The sequence below is a fragment of the Meriones unguiculatus genome, chromosome 9 (genome assembly GCF_030254825.1).
Source record: "Meriones unguiculatus strain TT.TT164.6M chromosome 9, Bangor_MerUng_6.1, whole genome shotgun sequence".
Lineage (NCBI taxonomy): Eukaryota > Metazoa > Chordata > Mammalia > Rodentia > Muridae > Meriones > Meriones unguiculatus.
The window spans coordinates 41,636,958-41,651,935 of NC_083357.1; the positions used below are offsets into that span (position 1 = coordinate 41,636,958).

The 14,978-nt window shown below is 40.6% G+C and overlaps 1 protein-coding gene across 3 annotated transcripts in view; it reads right to left on the reverse strand.

The window, feature by feature from the left end:
- The window catches only part of Mipep (mitochondrial intermediate peptidase), a 128,834-nt gene that overhangs the window by 77,496 nt on the left and 36,360 nt on the right, over window positions 1-14,978 (reverse strand). For all 3 annotated transcript variants that reach the window (XM_060391083.1, XM_021650137.2, XM_021650135.2), the window contains 4 exons: window positions 13,425-13,578; window positions 11,942-12,019; window positions 9,973-10,177; window positions 8,448-8,557 (listed from right to left, as the gene is read on the reverse strand). In XM_060391083.1, the coding sequence (XP_060247066.1) occupies window positions 8,448-8,557; window positions 9,973-10,177; window positions 11,942-12,019; window positions 13,425-13,578 (547 nt within the window). The remainder of the gene's footprint in view (window positions 1-8,447; window positions 8,558-9,972; window positions 10,178-11,941; window positions 12,020-13,424; window positions 13,579-14,978) is intronic.

The following is a 14,978-nucleotide window of genomic DNA, read 5'->3' on the forward strand; positions in this document are numbered from 1 at the left end:
AGTGTATCATTCCACCCTCCAAAATGACTTGTGTTGTTTGGGAAAGAGTGTTAGATAGTAGATGGTGGACCCGAGAGAGGAGTTGGGAGAGAAGGGCATATGAATATGACCAAAATCCATTGCATGCATGTATAAAACTTTCAACAAAATAAAAATATTTTAAGTAGGTTAGGTTGCTACATGTGATCTAACCTTTCACCTGCATGGTGGTAGAATCCAGGGAGCTCTGTTCCTGGTCCTGGCCTTGACCTGGTGCTCACTCACTCACTTTCAGGACTCTGAGTGGCCATTCCTTCCAGGGTGGAAGAAATGGCAGCCAGAGCAGGTTCAGTTCATCAGTAGATTCACTCTTTTCCCTTTGCTAGAGATTCCCAGACACCCTGGCTTCAGGAGCAAAGACTTGCTACAGGCCTATAACTATTCTCCAAGAGTATTTGTGGTGGTTTGAGCAGGAATGACTCCCATAGACTCATGTGTTTGAATGTTTGGCCCATGGGGAGTGGCCCTATTAGGAGGTATGGAGGAGTTGGAGTATGTGTGGTTTAGTTGGAGGAAGTGTGTCACTGTGGGAGCAGGTTTTGAGGGCTTCTATGCTCAAGCTATGTCCAGTGTGGCACTCGGTTTCCTTTAGCTATCTGTGGATGGATCAAAGTGTAGAACTCTCAGCTCCTTCTCCAGAACCATGTCTGCCTGTATGATGCCATGTTCCCTGCTGTGATGTTAATGGACTAAAGCTTTAGTCTAATATGAATTATAAGGATGATAATTATCCAACTTTATGAAGCCAAAAGAAAGTAAAGACCATGGCATGACAGCATCTGAGGAAAGACCTGATCCTGCTCCATACCTCCCTACCTAGAAATAGTAAATAATAATACACATACATATTTTCATATGTAACAAGATCCTTTATATTTTTCTAAAATGTAATCTATTTTTGTCACCATGATTTACAGTGTACATACATTATTAAATTTGACTAGAACAATATTTGAAGGTTTAGAAGCATTAATTTTCAATTTCTAAATGTTTATTTTAAAAAGTTAAGTATGACAAATCTGATGAATGGTGCTTTAATACATTAATAAAACAGTATTCAAATATAGGCGGCAAAAGTACAGAAAACCCAGGGCACACAACTCTCCCAAATCCCCATGCAAGACTTACACTTCAATTTTTGTTAGGAAAGAAGTTAGCTGTCCATCAAAGATCTAAACAATAGAATTAAAACTCAACAGAGACAATATCCCAGATACAACACTTACAAAACACACAATCTTCTCCTGCACAGATGGCCTATTAGCAAAAGTGAATCCAAATAAACTACAAAGAATCAATACCAGGCAGCCCATGAAATCAGCTAAGAAGAGCAAAACGAGAAGAACTTCTTGTGAGTTTTAGACTGCTAGGCCTGGTGGTGCACACCCACAATAGTGTATGTTAACATCCACAAGGCTGGCAGGAGAAGAGCCATGAGTTCAAAGCTACCTTGGACTAAATGTTGACTTCCAGGAAACTGTGCCTCAAACAAACAAACAAAAGAAAACAAAGCAAAATTTATGTACATTACTAAAAGGCCCTGGGTCAAAAGCAAAATCACAAAGGAAATTAACATCATAACTATTTTATACTACATCTATAGAATCTAGTTGAGACAATGTATCATGAAATTTTTAGCAGATGACACTCAAATCTAAATGTGTATATTATATAAGTTTAAACAATTAGCTAAATGTCACTTCAAAATATCAGGGAAGCTGAGCATGATGCACATGCCTTTATTCTCAGCACTTAGGAGACAGAGGGAGATAGATCTCAATGAATTCACAGCCAGACTGGCCTACATAGTGAGTTCAAAGAGCAATGAAAGCTATGTAATGAGACCCTGTTTTAGATAGATAGATAGATAGATAGATAGATAGATAGATAGATAGACAGATTGATAGGTGGATGGATGGATAGATAGAAAGAAAATGAAGAAATCAGGGAAGTTCATGAAACAAGAAAGGAAGAAATGAATAATAACAAAGTAAAAAATATCAGTGAAGCCAAACCAAACAGAAGACTCAGCATTTGCTTTCTGAAAATACTAATAAAACAAACACTTGCCAAGATTAGTAAAGGAAAAACCGAGAAAAACAATACTGAGTGGAAAGAAATATAATTACAGGTGAAGCTTAAAATGAAAGATAAAAGAATACTTAAATAACTATGCCAATAAACTTAAGAACTTGGGTTAAATTTCTAGAAAATTACAACTTAGCAAAGCTTATTAAGAAAAAAAGTCCAGTTGAAGGAGCCCAATGACTACTAAAGAACCACTCACTAAAAATCTTCCCACAGAGAGAAGTCATAAATGGCTTTAGAAATGAACTTTGACAAAGCTTTATGAAACAGATAATTATAGTTTTATTTTTTAAAAAAGTTGTAAAGAACAGAAAAAGAAGGAACATGATAACTCATGTTCATTTTATAAAATGGCTTCTGTAGTGAGAGGTTTGGTTTCTTTAAAAAACCCAGTTATGCTATGTGAATGTTTTTAGTTTGAGCCCAGGTATGAGATATGGGACTGCTGAAGTTTGTCCACCGACCTTAACTATGATTGTTTCCTGCACTAGCAGGGGCGTTTAGCCAACTGAGGGGAATTTAATTCTGGGGGCTCTGGAGATAAAATAAACGGTCCAGAGAGGGCCACTCTGAAGAAGATGTGGCTGTTTTTCCTGGTGGTGCCTCCTGCTGCTGCTGCTACTGTTGCTGGTTTGTCAAACGGTCGAGAAAAGAAGAGACAAGAAGAAGAAATTGCAGATATCCGGACAAGACAAGGATTGGACTTGCCCAAGGAACTTAACACCCCTAATCAGGAGCAAGTAATCTAAAAAGATCTCAATGCTCCCTCTCCCCACTAACCCTTTGTCTCTCCTACCTGGTGTTGGAGTGTTGGAACGGATTGGGCTGGAGAAGAGTGGTAGATGTAAGAACCCAAATAAAGTAGTGTACACAAATACTCCAGCAGGCCTCTACTCAATACCAGCGAGCAAAAGTCATTAGCAGATCTCTCTCACAGACCCAAATTTCCTCTACTTACAAAGTAGCAGCAAGTCAGCTCTATATTTAAAATAAAAACAACAACGACAAGAACAATCCAGGACCAAGGTTGTTTAATCCTAGAACTTAAAGGCGTCTTACTGCTCATTCTTAACACACACTCACTAACCAATTCCTCAAAAGATATGGGGGAAAAAATGCTAGAACATGGCAATGATTAAATAATAATAATAATAATAATAAACAAAAACTCTATAAGCTAAAATTAGGAAGAAATTTGCTTTTCCTGGCATCTCTACCAAACCCATAATAGCAACTTCCTTCATAATAAAATAGAAGAAACATTCATTTTAAATCTAGGATGAACAAAAACAAGCAAACAAAAGCAACAATCAGGTTCAAGGCAAGTCATATTCATATACAGCTTCTACTCAAAAAGAAGAATGACACGAGAAAAAGAAACAAAAGATATGTGGGCTAGAAAGAGAAAACACACTCTCAGCAGGAATAACTGATGAAGAGGCCTTTCACAGTCTACACAAACAGTGACTTGTGCAAGGTCTCTGAGAGTATAGCAGCATGAAAGGTGAAGCTTTTGCAACTAGGTCTGACAAAAGCTGATTAAGGCCTTAGGAAGAAAACATTAAAACTTTATTCCAAGACTTTTAAGAAAACTGCTAAATGGAGAACTATGTCGTAGTCCTGAATCTGAAGCCTCAATCCTGACACTGGTACATGGTACAGATACAACATACACACAGATACGCTGGTGTACACATGGCAATGCTGAATTCTTATACTTTTCTAAAAAGTAGGTAACTTGATTCTACAATGCCCAGGAAAGCACACAAGGGCCCAAGAATCGACAACATTTTTGAGAAGCAAATTAAGGAGGACTAGTCCTCTGATATGAAGCTTATCATAAAACCACAGTAGCAGAGACCATGCTGTACTGGGACCATGACAATTAAAGATAAGACAGAGCACACTGCACTGACTGTCCCTTAGGTGACAGGTCACCAGAGGAAGGGGAAACACCCTGCTCCAAGTATGGCTGCCTGAATGCCAATGCTAGTATAAGCTACAAACTAAAAGAACTGGAGACAGAGGAGGATACTGCTGGACATGGGCAGTGTACAGAAGCTATCTGGTCTAACTAGGAGCTTGGCTACCTCAACTCAGAGTTAAAAATCTATTAAAAATCTGGTTACAAATCTTTTCTGAAAAAGTGGAGGAGGGACAGAACCTTAGAACAAAGGAAACCCTAACTTTAACCCTACCCATTACCCTATTTTTGGGCTCATTTTAAAATTTTTACCTAAAGCCTGATATGAAAAGATCACAATCCTTGAGCTGGAACAGCATGATTCTGCCATGTAGGAATCAGTAACTAAGGGCAGTGAGAGAGAGAAAAAAAAAAGAGTGATTCTGCCATTTAGGAATCAGTAAACAAGGGCAGTGAAAGAGAAAAAAAGAGGAAAATCTGGGCATACCTCACTTTCTAGGGAGATATTTTGGGAGCAGGTCAAAGGTCAGCTATCAAGCCTAGAGATGCTTAACATTTTTAATGCTGGGAGTAGAGGCTAAGACTATCTTCTTGATCCTAAGAACCCAGTAATTATAAAGACTGCCTGAAGTTTTTATGAGAGATTTGGGGATAGAGGAGACACAATCTGCTATTAAGTACAAATGGGTAAACAACAAAGGCTGTAATTTTAGAGCAAGAAATGCTGTATTTTAGAAAGGTTTAGAACAGGTAAAGAACATGTCTCCAGAAGCATGAGCTGCCTATAGGTGAATCTATACTCACTCAGGCTGGAACCAATAAGCAGAGAAGAGAGGGTCAAGATGACAGATAGGCCCTCAGTACCACAGGTCCCCAAATGTGGCCCAAGAGGTGATGAGTTTGAGGGGACACTGTAACTTGACCTGTATACATGTGAATCATAAAAGCCAACTTCTAATTTTTCCAACCTAATAAAGTCACTGGCTGCACTCTGCTCTAGCCAGTGTTAGTAAATCCTGACAGACTGTCATGGACTCTGTAAGCTTTCTAGAATATGCCTCAAGGTAGGAGGATAAATCCTTCCCTGAAAGCAACTGGACAGGAAATTAAACATGAAGACACTGCCCTGGGCCTACCTGTCATTTATTTATAAAGACTTAGATTTTAGTAATTAACTCCATATTCCTAAGGCTAGAACTATCCTTAAATTGAAGGGAGCAGGGAGAGATCAAGCCACTGGGTGTCTTAATTAGAACAAGAAGAGGCGAGTCCTCTGAAAATCTTAGAGCATTTATTTGTCTCTTGCCTGTGGGCATGCTTTGTGTTCTCCATGAAATCACGAAAATTATTTCAAATTCCTCAGACTGTGTCTGCAAGTCCTGAAGGGCACTGGACATGACTTTTGAGTTTGGGTGTGAAATTAATTCAAAGCAGCTTAATGCTTCTCTGAAGCATGTCTTAAAGTGCACTTGGGTCCTATTGTTGTTGGGGTTTGTTTTGTTTTCAACTTTTTTTTTTTTAAGATAGAGTCTCTCAGCTGGCCTTGAATGCCTAATACCCCTGACTCTACCTCCCAAGTGCTGGAATTATACCTTACTTAGCTCTTCAAAGGGCTTTTGTTGCTGAGGAAACTCCTTTACTGCCCTCCATGCAGTGGCTCTGTCCCCTCTCCATTCCTTTGCCTGTTCTTTACATGGCTGGTCATCTTTTAAAATTGGCATTAATATCAATGATGAATTTAGGCCAAGATCTCCCCCCCTTTTCACACACACACACACACACACACACACACACACACACAAACACACAAATAAATCCAAGTAAGAACCTGACAAGTTCTCTTTCAGACTTGAGCCTTAAGAATTCTGTAACATAGAATGTTTACCTTTACCCCACCCCCATTATCTCAAGCTGTCTCCCTGACTAGCTCCTTTCTCCCGCTTCTTCTCCATTCTCTGGCTATTTCTGATACTCCCACAAGCCCTTGTTAAGACTTTCCAGACCTTTTGGGGCTTTTCCTTCTAGTAAATCCAACCCTACAGCCAGCAAGCAGTGGTCCCGCTCGCCCTCACTGCCTGCCTGCAGACCTTCCATCCCTCACTGCTGAGGGCTGAACCAGGTCACACTTCAAAGGTGGCAAGTGGAGCAGAGCTATGTGGGAATCAGTGGCCAGAAGCAGCAGGTACCCAGGAATTAGAGCAGCAAAGTCTAATACAAACTCTCTACAGGGGCTGCGCTGGGGAGGTATGTGTGGAGAAGAGAATGCACAAACAGAAGCAGCTTTCAGACAAGCATGGGTAGGCCAGAAGGTGCTGCTGCTCATAAAAAATGCCCTCAGATGTGCAATGGTCCCAGCCTGTTCCTCAGAACTCTGCAAGTTGATTCACTGAGCCAACTGCTGCCTTCAGACTCCTGTCCAATTATTCCCACCTGTTGCCTCTTGACGCCAGGGACACTGAAAAGTGACGATTAAATGACATCATTCTCCTGCTTACTTTTATTATTTCCTCCCTCACTAGGTTACTCCTGCTTACCTGAGCCTTTCACCACAGCCCTCGCCCTGACTAGTTCCTCTCTCGTCCTTCTCCCCTATTCTCTGGCCACTTCTGCTACCTGCAATGTCCTCTATAAGCCTTTTCGAGGACTTTCCAGGCCTTTTAGAGACTTTTCCTTCTAGCCAAAATGGCCTATCTTATCTTGTCCTCAAGAACTGAAAGCAAGAGCCTTGGGACAATGCCTGCCTTTTGCTGGAGATTGGCATGAAGCATAAACTCAATAAGAACTCTCTGCCTGAGGGCTTCACATCCTTAAGATGGCCTTAATAAGTGCTAGTATATGTTAACAAGATGGAAAAGACTGACTGAGAGCCCCTTTCTACAGCCTTTGCCAAGACCTCATGTATTCACTACCCTCTTCAGCCACTCCCTGTACCTTAGGGAGCCTGAGCTGTCCTGATATCTTGGGTATGGGTCACCTGGCTCTACTCCATAGGCCTCACATGGGAAGCAATTACAAAACTCCTATCACTCCCAAACCCTGACATGAAACTATGAATAGCTGCATGACTTTTTGCAGGTGTATGTGCAGCCACACCATTGACTATGCTTACACAATTCCCAAAACAACTCTTCCCAATAGTTACTTTAACTTTGCAATTTTAAAAACTGAAATGAAGACTCAGATTGGCTACCTAGAAACCCATCTACCATTCTAGAGTTAATAAAAATAGAATCAAGCTCCCAAAAGACAACCAGGCCCCATTAAAAGCTAGAGATAGTCAGAAAGATGGAAATAAAGATGGGGTTCAGTCTTTTGTTTTCTCCTAATTTTATTAATCCCTCCACTTAACATCTTTAAGTTTTACTCTTCAACCCCATCCTGTTCTAGGCAAATGTCTAGGGCCCAGAGATGCAAACAGCAATGTAAAGCAAGATACACTATGATGCAGAAACATACCCAAAGGCAAGAGTTCATTTTCCAATGAACATAGGACAGCTGGGTAGGGATGTCACTCAGTGGCAGAACATGGCTAGCATATGCAATGCAAGGCTGTGGGATAGATCCCCAGCACCACAGAACAACAACAAAAACAACACATTTGGGTCATTAAATGGCAACATACCATTAGTTATACTCACAGAGAATTACTGAACTATAACTCTCATATTAATTTTGAAGTGTTTAAAATTATAATGTATCACACACATACATACAAAAAAAAACCTGAACTGAGGAATTTTGAGACTTCATACATTTAGATAGGTGGCTAAGAAAACAATTTAAGCAAAGAGAACAAATGTCCAGAAGCAAAGCTCTTTGCAGTGAGACTAGCCTGACCGCCTGACCCACTGCACAGCAGGGGAAAAGGAGAGACACAGTGTTTTCTCTATGGGATAAACACGAAGACAAAAGAGTAGATTGTTTGACATCAGATAAGAGGCAGCTACTTTTCTGCATATGACCATGTGCTGAGAATATGATGTGACAGCTCACGGGGTGGTGTTTGAGAAAATAGAAGATATAAACACAAATGTTCAACATTATTCAGTAAGCCATAAAACCCAATGCACAGCACAGTAGCACGGGTGAGAATCCCTTACCCAAAATGCCTATGAACCAGGACTAGCTAAGATTTTTCATTTTTCCAGGTTTGGAGATATTTGCACATACACAGCTAACAGCTTAGGAATAAGACCCAACTCTTAGTAGGAATTCACTGTTTCACAGACATGCTACTTACACATAACACTGGGGACCACTTGTTGTGGCATTTTGTTCTTCTGTTATGTTTTGACTATGACCTATTGCATGAAGTCAGGTCTGTAAATTTTCTAGCTGAGGCACCATGTCAGTATTTAAAGTTTAGGGATGATTAGCCTCTATTAGTTATTCTTACCTGACCAGTCTGATAATGCCTGGCAAACTGGTTGACTACTCGGTAATCATTTGAAAAGTACTCCATCAGAATAGACGGAACTTCAGCAAAGTCAGTGGGGCACCTGGTCCCTAAAATGGGAAGAAAAAAATAGGTATGAGTTAAGTCAACATGTTTGTCTTTCGTATTATGTGCAGTTTTAAAACTTCTATTTGTACTTCTGATGAACTATGATAAGCTTTAATTCACTGAATCAATATTTTACTTCTATAAAATTATTGTACCATACATATTTGCAGAAAAGTTTATTATAATCCTATATATTTCTTTATATCAGAAGTAAAACAAAATATTTACACAGCTGCTGAAACACCTTACAAAGCGACAGCTCACACCCTCTGCACATAGCTTGTCTTCTGCTATGTTGGCTTGACATGAAATACAAATTAAAACCCTCTTATAACCAATAAGGCATTGTATTTAATTCATGGAATTCCATTACCAAATGCTTTTAGCCTTCATTTGTTATCAAAGGACTTTAGTTAAGTTACATACATTTTGTAACAAAGTCAATCCTCAGTAAGGAAAATCAGTGTTTCAAATTCAAAGTTCCTTAAGGGAACAAATCCCTAAGAACCTTCGGGTGACACTGCACTGTCCCAGTCAACCCACCCACACGCTTTTCAAACATCTTTCTTTGCCAAGCTCTGTGTGTTCCCAGTCAGTTAACGAGCAATGGATACCAACACCATACAAGGAGGTGATCAAACGTTGATCACTCATGGTAGTGAGTTTGGGACTTCAGATTAAGGACAGCCAGGTATTGTGGTGTACACCTATAATCCCAGTGCCTGGAAGGTGGAGGCAAAAATATGAGGAATTCAAGGCCAGCTTGAGTTATACAGCGAGTCCAAGGCCAGCCTGAGTTATGCAATGAGTTCAAGGCCAGCTTGGGTTATACAGAGAATTCAAGGTCAGCCTGAGCTATACAGTGAGTTCAAGGCCAGCCTGAGTTATACTGCTAGTTCAAGGCCAGCCTGGCTTACTAGAGACCTTGTCTCAATAAAAAAATAAAATTAAATTAAAATTAAAAAAAAAACACCTTAGAGACAAGAAAGCTAAGAATAAAATCTTGAATGTAATGAGGCATCATTAAATATTCATAAAGCATAATTAAAATGTTGTAAGGAGTAGTACAAGTAAAAATATTTTAACATACTCTTAAATACTTTGTTTTGTAACAAACTACATGAAGTTTTATTTTAATGAAGAAAAAAGAAACATTTCACTGAGTAACTGTGCTAGGGACTGAGGAGACACGCATCTATTCTCTCTTACACATTCAACTATAGGTTCTCTGTGACATCATAAAATATAAGTGGGCACAAATTCAAGATTGACAACTGAGACTTCCTCCCACCGAGAGAGAACTGCAGAAAGGGCCTTGTGAGCAGCAGTAACAAGATGAGGAAATCCGAGATGAAAGATCTTGAAAGCAATGGTCATCCCTATAAATGACCAGACTTCCAGCACAAGCCTTCCTCACCAGTGACATGTTGGTACCGAGTCCGTCCAAGCATTGAATGCATGGCATGTCCCATTTCATGGAAGAGATTTTCCATCATCCCAGGAGTTAATAAGGTGGGGGAATCCCTGGAGGAATGAGGAAGATTCAGCATGAGAACCACGACTGGGAGCTGATAGCTTCCATCTTCCTTTAATCTGCCCCCTCGAATGGTGAAGTGGCAATCCTTTGAGAAGAAAAATATACAGACAAAGGTGTTAGACAATCTAAAGAATAAGTCTAAAAATAAAATGCTATAGATATATGTGAGTTCAGTCTAGAAATAAAATGCTATAGATATATAGGTCAGCTGTCTAAATTACTCTATTTTTATCCTGTATATTTACTCCGTTTTTTTTTTCTAAAATTTTAATTTTTAAACCACTAAAAGGTATTTATGAATTTTATACAGTTACTTAAAAAACATGCAATGGCCTGATGTGTCCAGTGATAGAAAGAGAGGCACTGAGGAGCTAAGACTCACACTCTAAGAGTTACCTGTGAGTGAGAAGACACTGATATCCTTAAGGCTGTCACTCTGCCATCCTCATTTCTGGGTAGCCAAGGCTGGAACTTTCTAAGCAGAGTCTGGAGCAGACATACTGTCCCTCCTTCACAATGACATAAGGTCACAGATGTCTCTCAGTTCAGACATCAGACATCTCAGTTCAGAAAAGTCAACTGAAACTAAACCTTGAAAAGGTCAAGTGCTGCAGCCAAGCTGGAGATATTGCCTCTCAGATCTGAACCCAGGGGCCAGGGCTGAGAATCCTTAAACTACCACCAACTAAGGAAAGAGGAAAAAGGCAGAACACAGAGCTGTTGACCTGTCCTCCAGTCCTCATTTTGATTCCTGCTAGCCAAATCACCAAGAAAGCAATTGGCCTCCATAAACCTGATCTGCAGATTGTAGAATGCTACCTGTCAAATCCCAGACTGAGAACATCTCCTAGGCTCACCTTTGTTCAAATGCTTTAGAAACTGTCTCTGGATCACTATGAAATGCAAGAAACCATTTCTTTTTCTTTTATAATAGCTAACCTGAAGTCATACCATTTCCCACTGAGTGGCATGAAAATGCTAAAGTGTGCAAATCTAGGGTGCCGCAAAAGGAAAGAAGCAAATCTGTGTATTTTCCATGCCATGAGCTAACGGGCAGCAGAACAGCTTCTACAGACCCAGCAACTTGGGGAAGGGAAGGATTTACCTGACTTACACTTCCAGGTCATAGTCTACCATTGAGGGAAGTCAGGACAGGCATTCAAGCAGAAAACCCATGGAGTAACACTACTTGCTAGTTTACATGCTTTATTACATACCCCAGGACTACCTTGCTAGGAACAATACCTCCCACAATGGGCTAAGCCCACTCATAAATTAGCAATCAAGACAATCCCTCACAGACATGCTACAAATGAACCAGGTGAAGAAGACAATTACTCAATTGAGATAATTCTAGGCTGTGTCAAGCAGACAGTGCTAAGTAGGACAACTGTCTATCATGGAAAGGGGTTGAGAGCTGGGACATTCTGGGACAGAATGTCTAGGGTCAAGACCTAAGACCTCTATCTGTGTCCTGAGCAAGTACATCATCTCACTAGCATCAAGTGTTAAAGCCTAGTTCAAAAGGCTGGGTGAACATTAAAAGTTGTAAGTATATAAAGGGTTCATGTGCTGGTTTTCAAAAACAAGAGCTTGTAAAATGTTACCAATCATTACTATTTTAGTTGATATCACATTCCAAATTCAAGTAGTTAATACAGATCCATGCAGTTCTTCTCATGATCTTTACTACTTTCAAATTCTCTCCTATTTTTCACATTTACATACTTTGAAAATCTTTGGCGCTTTTAAATATGATGGAACTATAAAAATGACATGTAAGGGTCACATTCATACTGATAAACTGCTGGCCACTTCTAGACAAGCCAGCTTGTAAAGGAAGGCTTACCTGATGTGGCTTGTTTGCTCGCTGGAAAAAGTCACAGTAAATGTACCCCAGCAATCCTTCAGATTCATGAACAACAGCCTAGAATACAAGTTCAAATTTCATGGTCAATGACCCCATCAAAACCTCCAAAAACAGAACACAAGACCTATCTATTAAATAGCAACAGCCATAGCCATAGCCATTTTAGTTACCTTTTTCATCCCAAGTTTCCAAAGATAGTCACCTATTTTGCTACACTTCTGAAGCATCTGACTTGAGGATCCTGTGTTCAGGAGAAGACATTCCCCTGAGGTCCTGTGTCCTATTTACCCTTCCTCTACACTAACTACACCAACCACAGCTCTTCACAGAAGGCTCCTCTCAGAATAACCCAAACGCTTTGGGAAGAAAGGCTGGCTTGACAATCTCAGGGGCAAAATTATTTTCCTTCCCTATCTTATGCAATTGATACATGCCCTTGAATCTAGAACTGATAAAATATAGTTCTCCTCCTTATGCGGTCACTCAGCTTTTTCTTGCCTTGTTTTTCTGAGCTTGGTGATTACAATTTGCTGTTTCAAGCAAGTATATTTACTCACTCATTCACTTGGCAAGCACCTACAAAGCACCTCCTGGGTGTCAAAATATTTTCCAGAAGGCCCATAGTGCCACCTGCATCTGTCCTCCAGCCTGTCACTGGCTTTTCTTTTTATTGCATCCCGACTTCCCCCTAATCTCTACCATTCAGGAAGTTAGTAACATGATGGGATATTTTGTGGACAACAACAGAGATAATAAGAATGCTCTACTAGACTGACCTGCTTCTTAGCTATCCCATGCTCAAAGCATGGCCAAAGAGCAACAAGGCAGCTGACATGATCAGGCACACACTGAAGTAAGTATAGCCCAGCAAGCATGCAAGCAAGCAAGAAATAACTGGCATTTCCCCATGAAGCCTTGGGGATAAATTAATATAGGGCCAAGAAAGTCACAAAACCTTCTGAGGAAAAATTTAAAATATTCACATCCCAAGTAAAGTGGGTCTTAATAGGAGAAAGGCAAAACTCCAGGCTTGAAATTGTCATCAAAGTCAAATAAATCAGACACAGGATAAAATTAATGTCTGATGCAAAGACCACTGCAAACACATAAAATAGCCTAAAAGTAAGGGGAGCAATGCAGTAGGAACTACAAAGGGATAGGTCACTGCCATTATATAATGAAGAACAATGGACTTTTTTACAACTAGAATTCACAACCACTTCAAAGTATAGAAATGAAAATCAGCATTTTATCAGGCTTTCTTGACAATACTTGTTTGGGAGAACTCTGTTGTTCCACAGTCAGGTCCTTTGTGCTAAATCAGAGTGATGCTTCAACTTTGTATGAAAGAGAAATCAGCTGGGACACCTCTCAGAATACAATTAACTCTAAAGAGAAACTGCTGGGGACTCTCTGACATGGCCAAGGGCCCTGGGTGCCAGCACAGCTGGGGGAGGCTTACCAGCTTCCGGACATCATCACACCACACCTCTCCTTTTGCAGGCTGCTCTGCATATAAGGTGATGCCCAACAGTGTGTTAAATAAAACATTCAGGCCTTCCATGCAAGCTCCAAGGGAGAAAAATGGGCAATATAAACTGGGCTCAATATTATACCTGAGAAGGAAGAAAAGGGAAACAGTGATACTTGTATTTACTTGCAGAAGGTGAATTCAGTTAACTGTTCATCTATACTTAGGATCAGAGTTGCAAAAAAAAAAAAAAATCACAGAAGGAGGATAAGTTGGCAGTCTGTAGTCTCTGATTCTGCATCCAGCAAGCCAAACAACTGCGGCAGAAAACTTGGGTAGGTGGGGAGTGGAGATATGTCTGCTGTATGAACTGGTTTTTTGAACTTGTGTTTGGATATTGGAATAGTGACTGGAACAGTGAGGGAATGAAGGAAGGACAGACACATATACAGAAGAGCTATGGTTGGGTGCTCTGGGCACTTTGATGGCGAAGCCATAGTTCCTTGAAAGTTGTGTTTACAGGAAGGCGGGGTTATTGCACACAGCTGAACAAGGAGGTGGGTTGTGACATACAGACAAACACTTATTATATACAGCTGAACAAGGAGACAGGTTTAGCTAATCTCAGTAGGAGCAGTCTCTGTAAGGGAGCAGTCTTCAGGCCATAGACAACCCTGGGGGAGAAAGCTCTGGTGGAATTTTCTGCACACACTGCTGACATCCCTCTGGGCCTCACCCTGGGGCACTGGTCCTTGACATGGCCATGCCATATCAAACCACACACATTCACTCAGAATTTCACTCATTTCCTACATGTAAGGACTATTTTTTGTTGTTATTCTCTTTTCTCCTTATGCCATAAACAACTGAGAACAATGACCAGTGAATTAGGTATTATAAGAGAGACAGGAAGTGGAAAGGAATGAAAACCAGACTGTCTAGGGTACTCATAACTGTGCACTAAGGCAGAGTCTAGTTTGCCATGGATGCTAGAGAAGAAAGGTTTGACTGTGGGAGGACAGAAACATACAATTTGAAGGCACAACTTCAAAGCAGCCACGAAAGCTTAAACCTTCCGGACCAACAAGGTAGTGTTGCTACAGCTGTGTGAGAAGGGCTCTGCAGAGGATGGGCCAAATGGTTACCATCTGATCAAGGGTAGATCCCAGGACTTGTGGAGGAATGGGTGGAAGGAGGAACCACAGACAGAGCTACTGCCACTTAGAGCGGAACATCATAAGACTAGAATATATGGTTAAAGGAAGAAAAAGAAGCTCCAGGCTTCTGGTCAGACACTCAAAGAACCCAAAAGCCATCACTCCTTGTAACAGCAAGAACTGAATGAACACACGGGACAGCAACAGAATCCAGCAACATTCAAACTGTACAGTAAACCACTTCCCTTAAAGTTGGAGTGACAGGCAGAGCCACAACTCCCTCATCTTCTACAGTACCGCACACTTGCATGAGAGTTTACTTGAAGGAGCTCTACAGTTTGCCAAGTTAGGATGGAGAAAAATCACTCCTGCCAGTAGTAGGAGAAGA